The sequence below is a fragment of the Trichomycterus rosablanca genome, chromosome 5, assembly GCF_030014385.1.
Source record: "Trichomycterus rosablanca isolate fTriRos1 chromosome 5, fTriRos1.hap1, whole genome shotgun sequence".
NCBI classification, from domain to species: domain Eukaryota; kingdom Metazoa; phylum Chordata; class Actinopteri; order Siluriformes; family Trichomycteridae; genus Trichomycterus; species Trichomycterus rosablanca.
The window spans coordinates 49,922,192-49,938,681 of NC_085992.1; the positions used below are offsets into that span (position 1 = coordinate 49,922,192).

The 16,490-nt window shown below is 46.6% G+C and overlaps 1 protein-coding gene across 8 annotated transcripts in view; it reads left to right on the forward strand.

Annotated features, from left to right (window-relative positions):
* ctnnd1 (catenin (cadherin-associated protein), delta 1) overlaps positions 1-16,490 on the forward strand; it is a 57,364-nt gene that overhangs the window by 17,224 nt on the left and 23,650 nt on the right. For 4 of the 8 annotated variants that reach the window (XM_062996272.1, XM_062996280.1, XM_062996274.1 and 1 more), the window contains exons 2-6: positions 6,768-6,919; positions 10,291-10,362; positions 10,472-10,600; positions 14,432-14,709; positions 14,788-15,057. In XM_062996272.1, the coding sequence (XP_062852342.1) occupies positions 6,773-6,919; positions 10,291-10,362; positions 10,472-10,600; positions 14,432-14,709; positions 14,788-15,057 (896 nt within the window). In that variant the 5' untranslated portion in view covers positions 6,768-6,772. The remainder of the gene's footprint in view (positions 1-6,767; positions 6,920-10,290; positions 10,363-10,471; positions 10,601-14,431; positions 14,710-14,787; positions 15,058-16,490) is intronic. The other 4 variants (XM_062996275.1, XM_062996277.1, XM_062996276.1 and 1 more) reach the window with 4 other exon arrangements.

Consider the following 16,490-nt stretch of genomic DNA (forward strand, 5'->3'; position numbering starts at 1 on the left):
TAGTGAAGCGGAGGTCCGAGCCGTGCGGCGCTATAACAGTACCCGCTCACAGGTGGGGCTGGGGCGCGGCAGCTGTGCTGTTTTAGCCGCGTAGCTTTGACCTCGGCAGGGATAAGATTCCGTTTAAAGCCGAGTCTCCGTTTAGAAGCTACCGTTTGTTTGTTTTATGAGGATTCCTTAACGCAGCTTAACTGCAATTTTCTGGTCGTCTCTTGGCTTGTGTAGAAAGAGGAAACGTTTGTAGGGTGGTCTATTATTTTAATAATCATGATAAAGACTCTCTTTCTTTTCTTTTCTTGTCTTTTGCCTGCGCCTGTGTCGACCCCACTGCAGTTTCAATGAGTCAAACAACTTGCCACGTACAACACTGTAAAAAATCCGCTATATAATATAATAGGTGCAGATGTAGCTCAGTGGTTAAGGTACTGGACTAGTAATTAAAGGTCGCTGGTTCAAGCCCCACTACTGCATAGCATACAATAATTATAGCAAGTCCGGGTCCTTTCTGTGTGGAGTTTGCATGTTCTCCCCGTGTCCGCGTGGGTTTCCTCCCACAGTCCAAAAAATGCAGTCAGGTTAATTGGAGACACTGAATTTCCTTAAAGGTGAATGTGTGTGTGTGTGTCTGCACCGCGATGGACTGGCGTCCCATCCAGGGTGTTACTGTGTGCCTTGCGCCCATTGAAAAGCTTGGATAGGCTCCAGCACTCCCCCCCCCCCCCCCCCACGACCCTGATTGGATAAGCGGTTAAGAAAGCGAGTGAGAGTAAATCGAAGAATTAATTACAGGCATAGCATACGATAAGTTATAGGAAGGTCCTGGGTTTAATTCCAAGCCCGAGCGGTCTGGGTCCATCTGTGTGGAGTTTGCATGTTCTCCCCGTGTCCGTGTGGGTTTCCTCCTGGTGCTCCGGTTTCCTACCACAGTCCAAAAACATGCAGCCAGGTTCATTGGAGACACTGAATTGCCCTATAGGTGAGTGTGTGTGTGTGCCCTGCGATGGACTGGCGCTTCGTCCAGGGTGTTACTATGTACCTTGCGCCCATTGAAAAGCCCCCCCCCCCCCCCCCCCCCCCCGACGAACCTAAGTGGATAAGTGGTTTAGACAGTGAGTGAGAGTAAATCGAAGAATTACAGGCATAGCATACAATAGTTATCGGAAGGTCCTGGGTTTAATTCCAAGGCCGGGCGGTCTGAGTCCATCTGTGGGGAGTTTGCATGTTCTCCCCGTGTCTGAGGTGAACTGGAGATACTAATCGTCCACGACTGATGAATCTTGTGTAACGAGTAAGTACCTGTCCTGTCCTGAACTGCCCCGCTCTCTGGCGTGTGAACATGGTCGTAATTAAATGCCGTGATATTTATATTCGTCGGATCTCAACCCAATTAAAGATTGATACAGATTTTGTATAGATGAGTCGAGTCGCACCCTTCAAAACGCCGTCACGTACACCGTCAGCACCGCGGTGAATTATTAACGCGTGGTTTAGCATTTATCCGAACGTCTCGTCTCGTGCTCCGCTCTCGACTGTAGAGCTTCTCCGCGTCGCTCTCTGATCCCGGAATAGAAGCGCAGCAGGAAACGTTCTCACCTGCCTTTCACACTCGACTCCGTACACCTCGGTTAACTGGTGATAATAAGCAAGTGCAGATCCGAGCTGTTCCTGTGTTAAAAACGCATCCAGTCTTGAGTATTTCATCATTACATTAACATTAAAACCACCTCACTGTCCATGTTATCAGCTCCACTTACCATATAGAAGCACTTTGTAGTTCTACAATTACTGACTGACCACCACAGAACAGGTATTATTTAGGTGGTGGATCATTCTCAGCACTGCAGTGACACCGACATGGTGGTGGTGTGTTAGTGTGTGTTGTGCTGGTATGAGTGGATCAGACACAGCAGCGCTGCTGTAGTTTTTAAACACCGTGTCCACTCACTGTCCACTCTATCAGACGCTCCTACCTAGTCGACCACCTTGTAGATGTAAAGTCAGAGACGATCGCTCATCTATCGCTGCTGTCTGAGTCGGTCATCTTGTAGACCTTCATCGGTGGGCACAGGACGCCGCCCACGGGGCGCTGTCGGCTGGATATTTTTGGTTGGTGGACGATTCTCGGTCCAGCAGTGACAGTGAGGTACCAGCACGACACACACTAACACACTGCAGTGCCGAGAATGATCCACCACCTAAATAATACCTGCTCTGTGGGGGTCCTGACCATTGAAGACCAGGATGAAAGCAGGTTAAACAGATGGACTACAGTCAGTAATTGTAGAACTACAAAGTGCCTTCATGGAACGGTCCGAGACACAGACTTGGATTGACCGGCTTCTCGGGCGAAACACACGGTGGGGTATTTTTATCCTTCACGTCTGAGCCGCTGAAGCCGGTGTGAAGTGACTGACTCACATGGATCAGAATCTTGATTCATTCGCCAAGTACCAGGTGCCATCGTTTAAATGTATTAAAATAATGTAGAGAAATGTATATCCTATAAACACAGACGTTTATCTAAGCATGAGTGGACAGTACGTTAAGAAACTAAGTAATAAAATATGCGAAATTGAAGTGAATCGAACAGAAGGATTAGACGGGATTGTGTGCACGTCCTTGGACACACACTGGGTATAAAATGAAAGCAGGGTTTGGCCCGTGGGCGAGTCTCGGTGCTTAAGTGAAAGCGTGTCGTGTTTCATACGTTTATTTATTTATTTTACCTCTCTAAGAGCACGATTACGGGTCTGATCGATGCATGGACGCCTGTGAGCACTTGCCTATAACGCAGCCGCAATAAATGATCTTGGTTTTTAATAAATCAGTGTGACGGGTGAAGAGATGTAAATTCACGACATGGGTGAGTTATCATACAGGTACAGTGATGGATTAGTTTCATATCGAGTTATCTAGCTCAGATTAGACTGCGATATACTGTAGAAGACGTCGTCGATTGGTTTTCCTTGTTGTTTTGGCGGAGCGAAGCTGCCTGCCTGTACACGACGCTTCGTTTTGTTTCTTCTCACACAATTTCTTAATCATCCCTCCGAAAGAACCTGTTTGGTTTCCCGTCAGCGCCCTTGTATTTGACGGTAACGCTTTTATCTACGAGGCTCGGTCGCTGCCCTTTTAGATTTGGGTTTTCCTCCACTCTCGCCTCGTTCTAAGGTCGTGTTTGTAGCTGCAGTTCGATTCCCTTGGTCCAGGCCAGCCAGGAAAATCATCCTGGTTTGCGTAGGACTAAAATTTAATATCAGAATACCAAATTAAAAGTGAAGTATGACGCATGTGTGATGTGTTTTGCGATCCAATCGTCATGTGTCCGACTTATATCATGCAGGGCGCTGTATGTGCTTCCGTATTAAATGCGTTTTATTCCTTTGGAGGTTCCACAATTGATAAAAAATTTATGTTCCACGGCACAAGATCATTCACCTCTCTGTAATCTGTGTTGTGCCATGAAACGGTCCAGTTATGTTCCCCATAACTCTCTCGGTACGCTTTCTGAGTTCAACGAACCCTAAATACCCTTGATTAGAGTCAGCACAGTGCACCACGCTGGGTTTAATGCACGTATCGGGGTTGTATATACCTGCTGGTGTGGTAACGTCAATAAAGAAGTGAAAAAACGGTGCCAGAATCTTCTCCGCTGGTGTGTTTCCATCTCGTTGTACTTTTACAGTGACCATAAGAGTAACACATAAGAAATGTGTTTTAACAACATTGGTTCTAGAGTTTTAAAGTCCATATAATAAACACAAAACATATATTGGAAATGTAGCGTAGAAATAAAGAAATAATCTGTACGTTCAGATAAACAACAACAACAGATTAGCGAGTGTATTTAGCCGTTTTACTTCGTGCCTTTACTTTTCTAGGTTCCAGTTAGAAGCTTAAACTGACGGCACAGCGGCCAAAATCCCGAACACAGCAAAAACAATCATAACCGCTGCTTACCTGAGCTTCTGTTCTTCCAGACGCTATTACATTTATAAGCGTGCGTCCCATTAGGAATAGAATCCGTTATTTTGTAAACGTGCTTATAATTAAAAACCTCCAAACTTTTCCCGGTCGTGAAGTAAAACAGGAAGTCGTTAGAAAGCCGATCGAGCGTTTCATTACCACGTCATCTGTGTGACGCAAACCGAATAAATGCAGATAACAGCATTTCTTACTAACAATTACAATCAGAAGCTCTCATTGGTTCAGAAAGCGGTTCTTACAACCATTAGCGCCGATTCTGTAGGAGCGTTCCATTCACACCAGCTGTTCCAGTGAAGTGCACTACGTAGGGTATTCCACCATTTTAAGTAGGGAGCGACGCTTCATCACTACGCCGGAAGCTGGCTGGAACATTTACACATTGTGTGCGTTGCGGGTTAAGACGGCCGGAGCGTTATTATTATAATTATTAGAGAGCAGAATCTAAAATCCTAATCAATAAATACTTAATCATGCTTTAGATTTTGGGTCGGTATGGGCGTACGGCTTGAAGTTTGAGCATGGAATGAGGTGCACGGTGTAGTACCAGCCACCAAATCTTACTTCAGGTCATTTGTAGCCCCTCGAGGGTTTTTGGCCACGCCCAGGTATCATGGCTAGTGTTCCTTCCGACTTGGCTAGTCACCCGGTCCAAACTGTCAGTTCCCAGCGTGTGTGTTTGGGCTTCTTCCCAGAGCCTGGCAGATTTGCTGCCTCAACCTTCAGACAGTAATCCCAGTAGTGCCTGTAGGAATGTTCCAGGTCTTGGAAATTTTAGACCTCGATCTTGACTTGGCTTTATTTCTTACATGCAGTCGAATATTACAGTTGGCGAACCCTGAGCCGGTCCAGGTTCGGGCTGCCACGATTGGTCAACCTAGTCGATGCATCACGTACTATGTTAATAAATGATCCTTTTTAATTTCTACAACGTCTCCATTCACATAAGCGTTCGTATGATTCCCTGAGCACTACTCGCCGTGTGCAGGACCTCAGTCGTATCTGGTCCGGTCACTGGTTGGCGGCATTAAGCGCCGTCTTAAAAAACGCCGTCTGCAGCTGTGTAGAGCTTTCAAAGACCCAAATCATCCAAAGTTTGGTGATACTTCAAACTGGTACAAAACTAAAAGCAGGTTTGTTCACTGTGTAAAGCTTTGATGGTACCACAGCAGCACCGGCGCCATGTCGCACGTCTTGATCGTTAGTGTACGTTGGACTTAATGAGACGTGGCTACATCTAACTATTTTATTTCTGCTATAAGTTGAAGCACTTTGCTTTGTGTACGGAGCAGCATAAACACGTGCTGCACTTGAGAATGTGATAATATGGACATAAACCCTGTTTACATTTAGTTCTGTGTTATATTATTATACTGTACAGTTTGTTGTTAAAATAAAAGAAGCTTAAATGAGATTCTGAGTTACATGTATGGGAGGAAAATTAATCGTTTAGATTAATCGACCAATCGATTAAAAATAGTCTATAGATTAATCGATAGAAAAATAGTCGTTAGTGTCAGGTTTTTTATTGTCTTATTTTTGTTTTTAAACGCACCTGATGCATCCAATAAAGCCCTTGATTTGTAAACGAGGGATTCTGTTGCGTGTCGAATTTGAAGAAACCAGTTGTTATAATGGTTCTGGTTTGCCTTGTTTGCTGCAAACAGCTGAAAAGCATTTTGATGAAATGTTTACACTCAAGTTTAAATGCTGTGGCTGCGACCCAGGATCGATTTGGGGCGTTTTTCGGGGAGGGCGTGGTCACTGGCAGGATTGTGTTCACACAGGCTCAACTGCACAACTGTCACGTCATGTTTAATGTGCTGGGAATCTCTATAATAACATTAAAATTAAATCTATTATATCGTGTATTTATCAAATTCTTTCAGTCATATATACATATACGTAGATCAGCCATAACATTAAAACCACCTCCTTGTTTCTACACTCACTGTCCATGTTATCAGCTCCACTTACCATATAGAAGCACTTTGTAGTCCTACAATTACTGACTGTAGTCCATCCGTTTCTCTGCATACTTTTTTTAGACCCCCACAGAGCAGGTATTATTTAGGTGGTGGATCATTCTCAGCACTGCAGTGACACTGACATGGTGGTGGTGTGTTAGTGTGTGTTGTGCTGGTATGAGTGGATCAGACACAGCAAGACCTCACTGTCACTGCTGGACTGAGAATAGTCCACCAATCATAAACATCCAGCCGACAGCGCCCCGTGGGCAGCGTCCTGTGACCGCTGATGAAGGTCTAGAAGACGACCGACTCGAACAGCAGCAATAGATGAGCGATCGTCTCCGACTTTACATCTACAAGGTGGACCGGCTAGGTAGGAGTGTCTAATAGAGTGGACAGTGAGTGGACACGGTGTTTAAAAACTCCAGCAGCGCTGCTGTCTGATCCTGACCATTGAAGAACAGCATGAAAGGGATGTAGAGAAACAGATGGACTACAGCCAGTAATTGTAGAACTACAAAGTGCTTCTATATGGTAAGTGGAGCTGATAAAATGGACAGTGAGTGTAGTGTGTATATATACTGTAATGCTAAAACTAGGTTAGATAACTGCGTGCCTGTGAAGTATGATGTAGGGAGTATCTTCTCTTTCAAGGCACAAGTCATTTGTTGTCCCTTTCATGTTGTTAGTCGAGTGTGTGACATGCTCTGGTTCTGTGTGTGTGTGCAGCGCTCTCTGTGTGTGTGTGTGTGTGTGTGTGTGTGTGTGTGTGTGTGTGTGTGTGTGTGTGTAACGCTCTCTCCTCTCTCTCAGTGTGTATGGAGCAGTGCGAGAATGCCGCGTCTCTCCTGGCGTCCGTGCGCGAGCAGGAGATGCAGTTCGAGCGTCTGACGCGAGCTCTCGAGGAGGAGCGGAGGAGCGTGGGTCAGTCCGGCACCCTGCCTCGCCCCCTCCCCACCCTTCAGGTAACGCCTCCCTCCCTCCCGGCCGGTCGCGTGACGGCAGGGGGGGGGGGGGGGGGGGGGGTCACGCGTCCCCGTGCCGTGTCCCTACCCCGTTCTCATCCTCCTCACACGCCCCGGCTTCCGCCGACCCGGCGGTGACCGCTGCATCATTCCGCCGTTAGTGCATGGTGACCCATAATACCATAAGTTCATGCTGTCATAACCTCGTCCCGTTCTCATCGTCCGCCTCCCCCTCAGTCGCGCCGGAATCGGCTTGGTCTCGCGTCCGTAGCGCATGCTGCTTCCTTTCCTCTGTTTATAAAGCATGTTTATACGCCTCACATGGATGAAATGTCTCGTCTGCCTGAGTTCGATCACATCTGATCAAGCGCCGGTGCGATTTTTTTTGGATTTGTGATGATTTTATGTGTTAATGTAAAATAGTCACACTTCAGTCTGTAAGGCAAAACATCCAGTGAGCAGCAGTTTGCCCCTGCCCACTGCAGCTCTTTTGGTTGCGTGACAGGACCTACAGAAGCACTTTGTAGTTCTACAATTACTGACTGTAGTCCGTCTGCTTCTCTGCATGCTTTGTGTTTAAACACCTCACCGTCACTGCTGGACTGAGAATCGTCCACCAACCAAAAATATCCAGCCACCAGCGTCCTGTGACCACTGATGAAGGTCTACAAGATGACCGACTCAAACGGCGGCGATAGATGAGCGATCGTCTCTGACTTCACATCTACGAGGTGGACCGACTAGGTAGGAGCGTCTGATAGTGGACAGTGAGTGGACACGGTGTTTAAAAACTCCAGCAGCACTGCTGTGTCTGATCCACTCATATCAGCACAACACACACTAACAGTGCTGAGAATGATCCACCACCTGTGGGGGTCCTGACCATTGAAGAACAGCATGACAGGGGGCTAACAAAGCATGTAGAGAAACAGACGGACTACAGTCAGTAATTGTACTGTACTACATGGTAAGTGGAGTTACGGACTGGTTATACGGTCTATAGATCATTGGAACGTCTTAATCCACAGTGGATCGAAGCTTTAATGCATTAATGCTGAATAATTTTGCATAAGTGAACCAGAACGGCTCTGTTGTACTTCTAAAGCAATTAGTCTGCAGTTTTAAAGCACGTCTGAGCGTTAATTTAGATCGTTTCGGAAGCAGGCGCAGGGTGAAATACCTTTCCTCAGGGCTTCTTTGCGGCGCCGAAAGACTCGCCGTGGGGTTCTGCCGAGCGAAAGTGAAACTTAAAACACCGGCGGACGACATTTTAATGGTGTCTTTATCGCACGGTGATAGTGCGTGTAACGGTGTCCTGCAAGGAAATGGGTGTCGCCGCGCTCCGGCTAGGACGGCGACGCATTCCAGTCGGGGTGCGACGTGTTCAGACGGGACCGGGATCTGTTCAGGCTGAACCCACCCCCGCCACCACCACCACCACCCCCCTGCAGAGGATACTGGCTAAAAAAGAAAACCAGATCGGGAACTGGTTCGGGCGGTGAGACGTAGAGCTTTGACCTGCGCCGGATGTTGCTCAAGACGGAGCTTTTTTTTTTTTGTTGTTGTTTAAATCTGCTCGTCTGCCTTTCGTCAGCTTAAAATGTCGTGCGCCACTCCCTTCGTCCAGAGTCCTCTCTGTCGTGTGTTTTATTGTAATCGTACGCTTTGCGTTCGCCAGATTAACGTAGCGTTTAATTCTTTTATATGGATTTTTTTTAAATATGTATCTTTGTGCATTATATATATACAGTATATTATTCTCTGTGCTGGGACTCGGTCCCGTTTCTGCTTTATAGAAAGCGAGTTTGTATGAAGGCGGGTTTGGAATGCCACGGCCGTTCTTATCTCCTCTGTGTGGACGTGTGGATGATAAAATGGCGCGCAGGCACCCGGGCCTACCTGCTGACAGGTTATTACAAGCCTGGGCACCGCCTAGTTCCTTTCCCAGCTCACAGTCTCCCCCTAAGGGATGGAATGGGTACTGTGTGTGTTTATTTGCTCACGGGGTTGTTTTGTTGCCCGAGATCCATTTTTCATAGTTTTGTTTCTGATTTTATGTCCATATGTGCATGTTTTAGACTGAGACATACCGTGTGTGTGTGTGTGTGTTTGTTTATCTAGCGCTGATGTAATAACATTTGTCAGCATCCGGCTTTGAATGTTTGACAAAAGCTTAGCAGCCAGATGACTGGTCACTGTGACACCGCTTTTGTTAATGTGTGTGTGTGTGTGTGTGTGTGTGTGCATGCCACGTATGTGTAGTGGACATTCCTTTTTAACAGATACATAGATTAGTGGTTTGGGAGCCACACTTACATCGAGCGGTCGCTCGGAGCGCTAAGTGCGCCTCACGTCTCGGACGTCGGCCAGTCGTGCCCGGCCGGTCAGTAGCACCGCCGAGATTCGAACCCGAGATCCCCGGATCTATGGGGGATCGTTCCAAACCGCAGCATTTGCAGTGCAGTGTTACGACATTCTGTAGATTTAATGCCTTCATACGTCAAGAAAAGAGTCGATCATTTTTTTCCACAATAATTTGAGCTTTTTTAAATGTATTATTTTTTTAACTTACATTCTATTTCTGCATGTTTTTTTTTTTTCCTTTGGTCTTGCAATTAGTTGTAAATCTCATCCACTGCCGCAGACCCTTAACCCCTCCGACGAGTGTGCGCTTGCCAGCCGTGCAGTATCGTGTACAGAGTCGATAACCGACCCCTGTTATTCTTAATCTCTGTGCAGGAGCCTTTCGAACGGTCCGCAGAGGCCACAGATGTGTCCGCGTTGTCGTTTGGCCGGTTGATAGCACAGCTGAGGTTTAAACGCGTGGTTATGATTGCTTATGAGGTCACGCGGTACAGGAGACCGTCATGGTAGAGGAGGGGGCCGCAGGACACGATGCCGGTCATTTCTGTCGAAACTGGCGAGGATGGCACCACGTTAAAATCCACCGACCCGGCATAACATCATGACCACTGATTATCTCTTCACCGCGGCACCTGTTAGTGGGTGGGATATATCAGGCGTGAGGATCAGAGGGCCAGATTGTGACGGCTAGACGACCGGGTCGGAGCGTCTCCAAAACTGCAGCTCTTGTGGGGTGTGTCCCGGTCTGCAGTGGTCAGTATCTATCAAAAGTGGTCCAAGGAAGGAACAGTGGTAAACCGGCGACAGGGTCATGTGCGGCCAAGGCCCAATGCACAATATTAGGAAGGTTGTCATAATGTTATGCCTGATCGGTGTAAATCCTCACTCAAGATAATAGAGAAAGATTAATCTGGTGTTTACTGATGCGGTGTTTGTGTCAGTACTGATGTGAGTCCTAATTCTTCAAATTCTTCTCATTAAACCAAGTCTTCTCCTCCCTCCTGCAGAACGGTCGTCTCCCTTGTGATGCAGAGTTAGAGCGGCTTAAAATAAACGACGGATACATAAACGGGACGCAGGTAGGACCGCGGCTCGTACGGCCGGCCGACGCTCGCGAGACGGGAAACACTTCTGGCCGTCTGCTCGCCATCGTGTGCTCATGCGTTCGTGTCCTTTCGCCCTTTACAGTACAGGATGTTGGACCCAGGTCACATGGTACAGGAGACCGTCATGATGGAGGAGGGGCCGCAGGACATGATGCCGGTCATTTCTGTCGAAACTGGCGAGGATGGCTCCACGCGCCGCACAGAAACTACAGTAAGCGTTCGTATCTGCACGTGTTATCAGCTTTCTGTTTGCGTTTCTGCTTTTGTTTGAGCTGTGAGAGGAACGGGGTCTTTACAGGTGGGTGATAGTAAATAGTGCACGGTCCCTGTCTGTATATTTTTAATTAATGACTACAACATACGTCAGCAGATAACTGTAACTATGAATCTATATAAAAAGTTGTTTGTTTATGTAGTAATAGTCCATACTAGGGATGCATCGATACCATTTTTTTCCCAACCGAGTACGAGTACATGTATTTTTGTACTTGCCGATACCGATACCTATTTAGAATACAGTTTTTTTTTTTTTTAAACAAAAACACACGTGAGAAGTGACGAAGTTTAACGATACCACGTCCAAAAATGCACGTCAACAAGCAGCGAGCGATCAAAGTGTTTGTGCGCTGACGTGATGAAATCAAGGAGGAAAAATAAATGAATCTGAGTGGATTTGGCAACACGAGCAGCACGGATCGTTCTGTAGTGAGTTGGAGGTTAATAAATATTTTTGCAATGTCGGTGTTTTGTTGTTATGTTCTGTAGAGAACGATCAGGTCAGAAATACTGTAAAACGTGTGTGTGTGTGCTGATGTATTCTGATATAAACTATATTATCCCCCCGTCCCACCTGTTTACGCTCCTCTCCTGCGTTTCCCCTCGCACCGTATCCTGCGTTCTCATTGGCTGTTCGACATGTCACTCGTTCCCAGTCGCACATCTCAGATCGGATATCTGACGTGCTAGAAAACTCGAACGCCGAGTCGCTCCCGAGCCGGCGAATCTAGCGCCGACCGGCCGCCGAGCGAAAATCAGGGCAAAAATCGTGTCGTGTGAACCGGGCATAACGCAGCGACGTGCACTAGGCTCACGGTATCGGATGTTTAGTATCGGAGCCTCGTTTGCGAGTACGAGTACGAGTTAATGAACGCGGTATCGGGCAGATACCCGACACCAGTATCGGTACTCGTGCATCTCTAGTCCATACACAATAGTGATGACACTCGGGTGTGGCAACGGCCGTGTTTGAGGGAAGGAAAGTCGGGTGTGGTCTCCTGCGGCTGGGATTTGTGATCTCGGGTACTGGTCCGGGTGCTTGAGAGAGATTTGGGGATGCATATGCATCCATGTGCAATACAGATCCGTGTGGAAACCCAACACTGACGGGTGATGAGAAGTGGCACAGATTGGGCAACGTGTATTGATCCTGCTCGCTTTGGTCAGATGAGGGATTGCGCAGGAGGCATGGATACTCGGTCGGAAGTTGGAAACGACTAATTAGAAGATACGTGGAGGGTTGGGTGGAATCCATGCCCTCAGCCACTAAACACCCCCATAGCCGAACATACAACGTTAATAAAATACCGTGAGAAACTCACCGACCTAAAGTTTGATATTGGACTGTGCCGGAATATCAGGGAATAAAAAGGCAGAACAGTTGGCAAAAGGAAAACCTCTAGAAACTTTAATTAACCTCGAACTTCCACCACTGGACATCAAACCCCTTATAAATGACTAGGACTGCCACTAACGACTATTTTTTTCTAGCGATTAAACTATTGAATATTTTACCGAGTAGTCGATTAATCGAAACGATTAATTTTCCTTAAAAAATTTTATCCAGTCTCTCATTTACACTTCTTTTATTTTAACAGCAAACTGTGTGGCATACAGATACGGCCCAAAACGTAAACGTGGTTTATTAATAATGCAAAACTGTAGTTTGTACAGTGACACATTAGTAGTTGAATGCGAAGAAATCCAAGTTTCTGTTCCAGCTTTTATCAAATTCGAATCAATGCTTCATATGAAAGCGTAACACGTGTTTATGGCGTTCCGTACGCAAAGCGAAATGAAATAGACAGATTGAGACCAGATTCTAGCTGCCAGCACGGTGGCTTAGTGTGTGGGTAGCACTGTCGCCCAGGTGGGTCACCCATGTTCTCCCCGTGTCGGTGTGGGTTTCCTCTGGGAGCTCCGGTTTCCTCCCACGGTCCAAAGACGTGCAAGTGAGGTGAATTGGAGATACAACGTTGTCTTGTGAACTGATGAATCTTGTTATGAGTGTGATGAGTAACTACCGAAAATGTAAATTTTCGTAATGTAAACTACCGAAAATGTAAATGTACCGTTCCTGTCATGAATGTAACCAAAGTGTAAAACACGACGTTAAAATCCTAATAAACAAATAAATAAATATAATACTAGTAGAAGATCCCAGACTTTGTGAAGAATGTCAGGCACCAGTCATTATAAGACGCATCCTGAACGAACACTAAGAGTACAGCCCAATACATTAAAATACACCCACCAGGCATAACATTATCACCACTGATGATCTCTCCATCACGGCACCTGTTAGTGGGGGGGATACATTAGGCAGTAAGTGAACATTTTATCCTCAAAGTTGATGTTAGAAGCAGGAAAAATGGACGAGCGTGAGGATCTGAGGGCCAAATTGTGACGGCTAGACGACTGGGTCAGAGTGTCTCCAAAACTGCAGCTCTTGTGGGGTGTGTCCCGGTCTACAGTGGTCAGTATCTATCAAAAGTAGGGATGTCCCGATCCGATCTCAAAGATCGGGATCGGGGCCGATCGAGGCATTTTTTTAATGGATCGGAATCGGCTTTATTAAACCCGATGTTAATCCCGATCTTTTGTTTTACGTCAGCATGTCCGGTGTGTGGAAAAAGTATCAACTGGAAGGTAATACAAGTCCAACGGCGAAGTGTAACGTCTGCAATGCGAGCGTTTCACGAGGCGGTGGGAGCAGAGCTGCGTTCATTACTGTAGAATTTCACTGTTTATATGGTGTGTGAGTCGAGGATCACTCCGGTTTACGAAACAACGTAGTGATGCACTCGCTTAATAAAGAAATAAATACACGCTATATTCACATATTGTCGAGAACAGAACACTTTATTAACTTCTTCTGTTACGGTACCGAATAGCCGACAGTTGAGTCAAGCACGCTGTTTCATGTTCTATGGAAGGTCTAAAGGGTCAAAACGTCCATCAAACCATTGTCACAATACAAGCACTTTAAGAACTGGCTTTCCTTCATAACAAAAGAGCCTTTACATTTCAGGTTTTACTGTAATGCTTTCAAGTAACTTATTTTCTTATATTCAAGTTAAGCTGCTACACAGATTTCTGTTCATTTTTAGTGCATCACTGCATTAAACAGATTTTTTTTCTTCGAATGTAAAGTTTAAAGTAAAACTGTAATTATCTCACTCATTTTGATTGATTTTGTAAAAATACAAAAACATTAAGCCAATAGTTTGGATGCAGCATTTTTCCCTTCAGCACTGCAGAGCTATTCAGGTGTTAAACATGTACACTGGATTAATGTGAATAACTGTAATGTAGTTGAAGTGTGCACTGTGTGAACAGTATTATCCAGTTCTTATCTAGACAATACAAGTATCGGTTTGAGACTCGGTATCGGATCGGGATCAAAATTAGTAATCGGGATCGGTATCGGGAACAAAAAAACGTGATCGGGACATCCCTAATCAAAAGCGCTCCAAGGAAGGAACAGTGGTAAACCGGCGACAGGGTTGTTGATGCACGCGGGGAGCGAAGGCCAACAGACGAGCTACTGTAGAAGAAGTTCATGTTGGTTCTGATAGAAAGGGGTCAGAACACACAGAGCATCACAGTTTGGTGCGTATGGGGCAGCAAAAGGGGGACCAACACAGTATTAGGAAGGTGGTCATAATGTTATGCCTGATCGGTGTAAATCCTCACTCAAGATAATAGAGAAAGAATCCTCGAATGACTTAATAATGTTAAATTTTATGGTTAACTTTCCGTTTAGGTCAAGAAGGTCACGAAGACCACCACGACTCGCACGGTCATCCCCTCCATTTCTGATACGCTCTCTCTGGATGGTACCGGCTCCGTCACCGGCATGAGTGCCTATAACGCCCCGATAGACCGCGTCTACAGGCAGCCACACATGGACTATCCGACCGCTACGGTCCCTCGGAACTACCACTACGGCCCGCCGGGGGTATACGACGACTACCGCGGCGGCCCGCCCTCCGAAACCTACGCCAGCCTCACCCGCGGGGCCCGCATGGACGAGCGCTACAGGTGTGTACGTTCGTGTATCGGTTGTACGAGATATTAAAGAAGTTTGGTATTTACAGTCGTCCGTTTCCCTTCGTGCAGACCAATGGACGGCTACCGGACGCTGGACCCGGGCTACCGCGTCCACAGCAGGCCCCAGCTGGACCCGTACGCCGCTCAGCCGCAGGTGGGTCGCATGGGGAGCGCCATGGAGATCTCCGGGATTCCACGCTTCGTTCCGGAGCCTTACGGTCTGGAGGACGACCAGAGGAGTTTGGGATACGACGAGCCCGATTACGGAATGGGGCCGTCCTTGCACTACAGCACCATGCCCCGGCTAGGGCACCACCCACCCCCTCCACGCAGGACTGGGTCAGTGTTAGAGCTCACACACACACACACACTTAACTACTCAGAATGTGTTTTGGTCAAATCTCAGGCACCTTTGTTTAATTTTTTAAGGTTTCTAAGTGGACGATGAGCTGTATATGAGTATACATGAATTATAGCAGCATGGAGAACATGCTAAAACACCAGAACACTGTACACAGTCTAGTGATTTATCACAATGTTCTTTTTAACATAAATAAATAACAACTAAATAAATGGAGGTAACAGGAAGGAACGAGGAGATGAATCTTCTCAGAGTTACAATATTATCAAACATACAGGGTAAAATAGAGGAGAACCTGCTAATCCTCTTTCTGTGACCTTCAGTAGATACAGATCATTTTTTTTGTGAGGGCAACAGGTCTGAGTCACTAAAACATGGATTTTTAACCACATTATTCTACATTTCTTATGGAAAATAAATAATAAACTCGGCCACCAAGTGTTAGCCACGTAAAATGACAGGGCGGGGCAGCGGACGCTGAGGGACATAGTGCGCAGAGGTCACCGACTTTCTGCAGAGTCGATCGCTACAGACCTCCAAACTTCATGTGGCCTTCAGATCAGCTCAGGAACAGTGTGTAGAGCTTCATGGAATGGGTCTCCATGGCCGAGCAGCTGCATCCGAGCCTTACATCACCAGATGCAGTGGTGTAAAGCACGCCGCCACTGGACTCTAGAGCAGTGGAGACGTGTTCTCTGGAGTGACGGATCACGCTTCTCCGTCTGGCGATCCGATGGACGAGTCTGGGTTTGGCGGTTGCCAGGAGAACGGTACCTGTCTGACTGTATTGTGCTGAGTGTAAAGTGTGGTGGAGGGGGGATTATGGTGTGGGGGTGTTTTTCAGGAGTTGGGCTCGGCCCCTTAGTTCCAGTAAAAGGAACTCTTAATGAGATTTTGGACAATTTCATGCTCCCAACTTTGTGGGAACAGTTTAGGGATGGCCCCTTCCTGTTCCAACATGACCGCGCACCAGTGCACAAAGCACAAGGTCCATAAAGACGTGGATGAGCCAGTTTGGTGTGGAAGAACTTGAGTCCTGACCTCAACCCGATAAAACACCTTTGGGATGAATTAGAGCGGAGACTGTGAGCCAGGCCTTCTCGTCCAACATCAGTGTCTGACCTCACAAATGCGCTTCTAGATGAACGGTCAAAAATTCCCATAAACACACTCCTAAACCTTGTGGAAAGCCTTCCCAGAAGAGTTGAAGCTGTTATAGCTGCAAAGGGTGGCAACATCATTTTAAACCCTATGGATTAAGAATGGGAGTCACTCAAGTTTGTGTGTGTGAAGGCAGATGAGCGAATACTTTCGGTAATATGGTGTAGATGTGATCTGGAGTCATTAAACAATGATTTCTGAACGATTTTACTTGTTATATTTCATTGTAAAGTGTCGTTAAGGAGTGGAG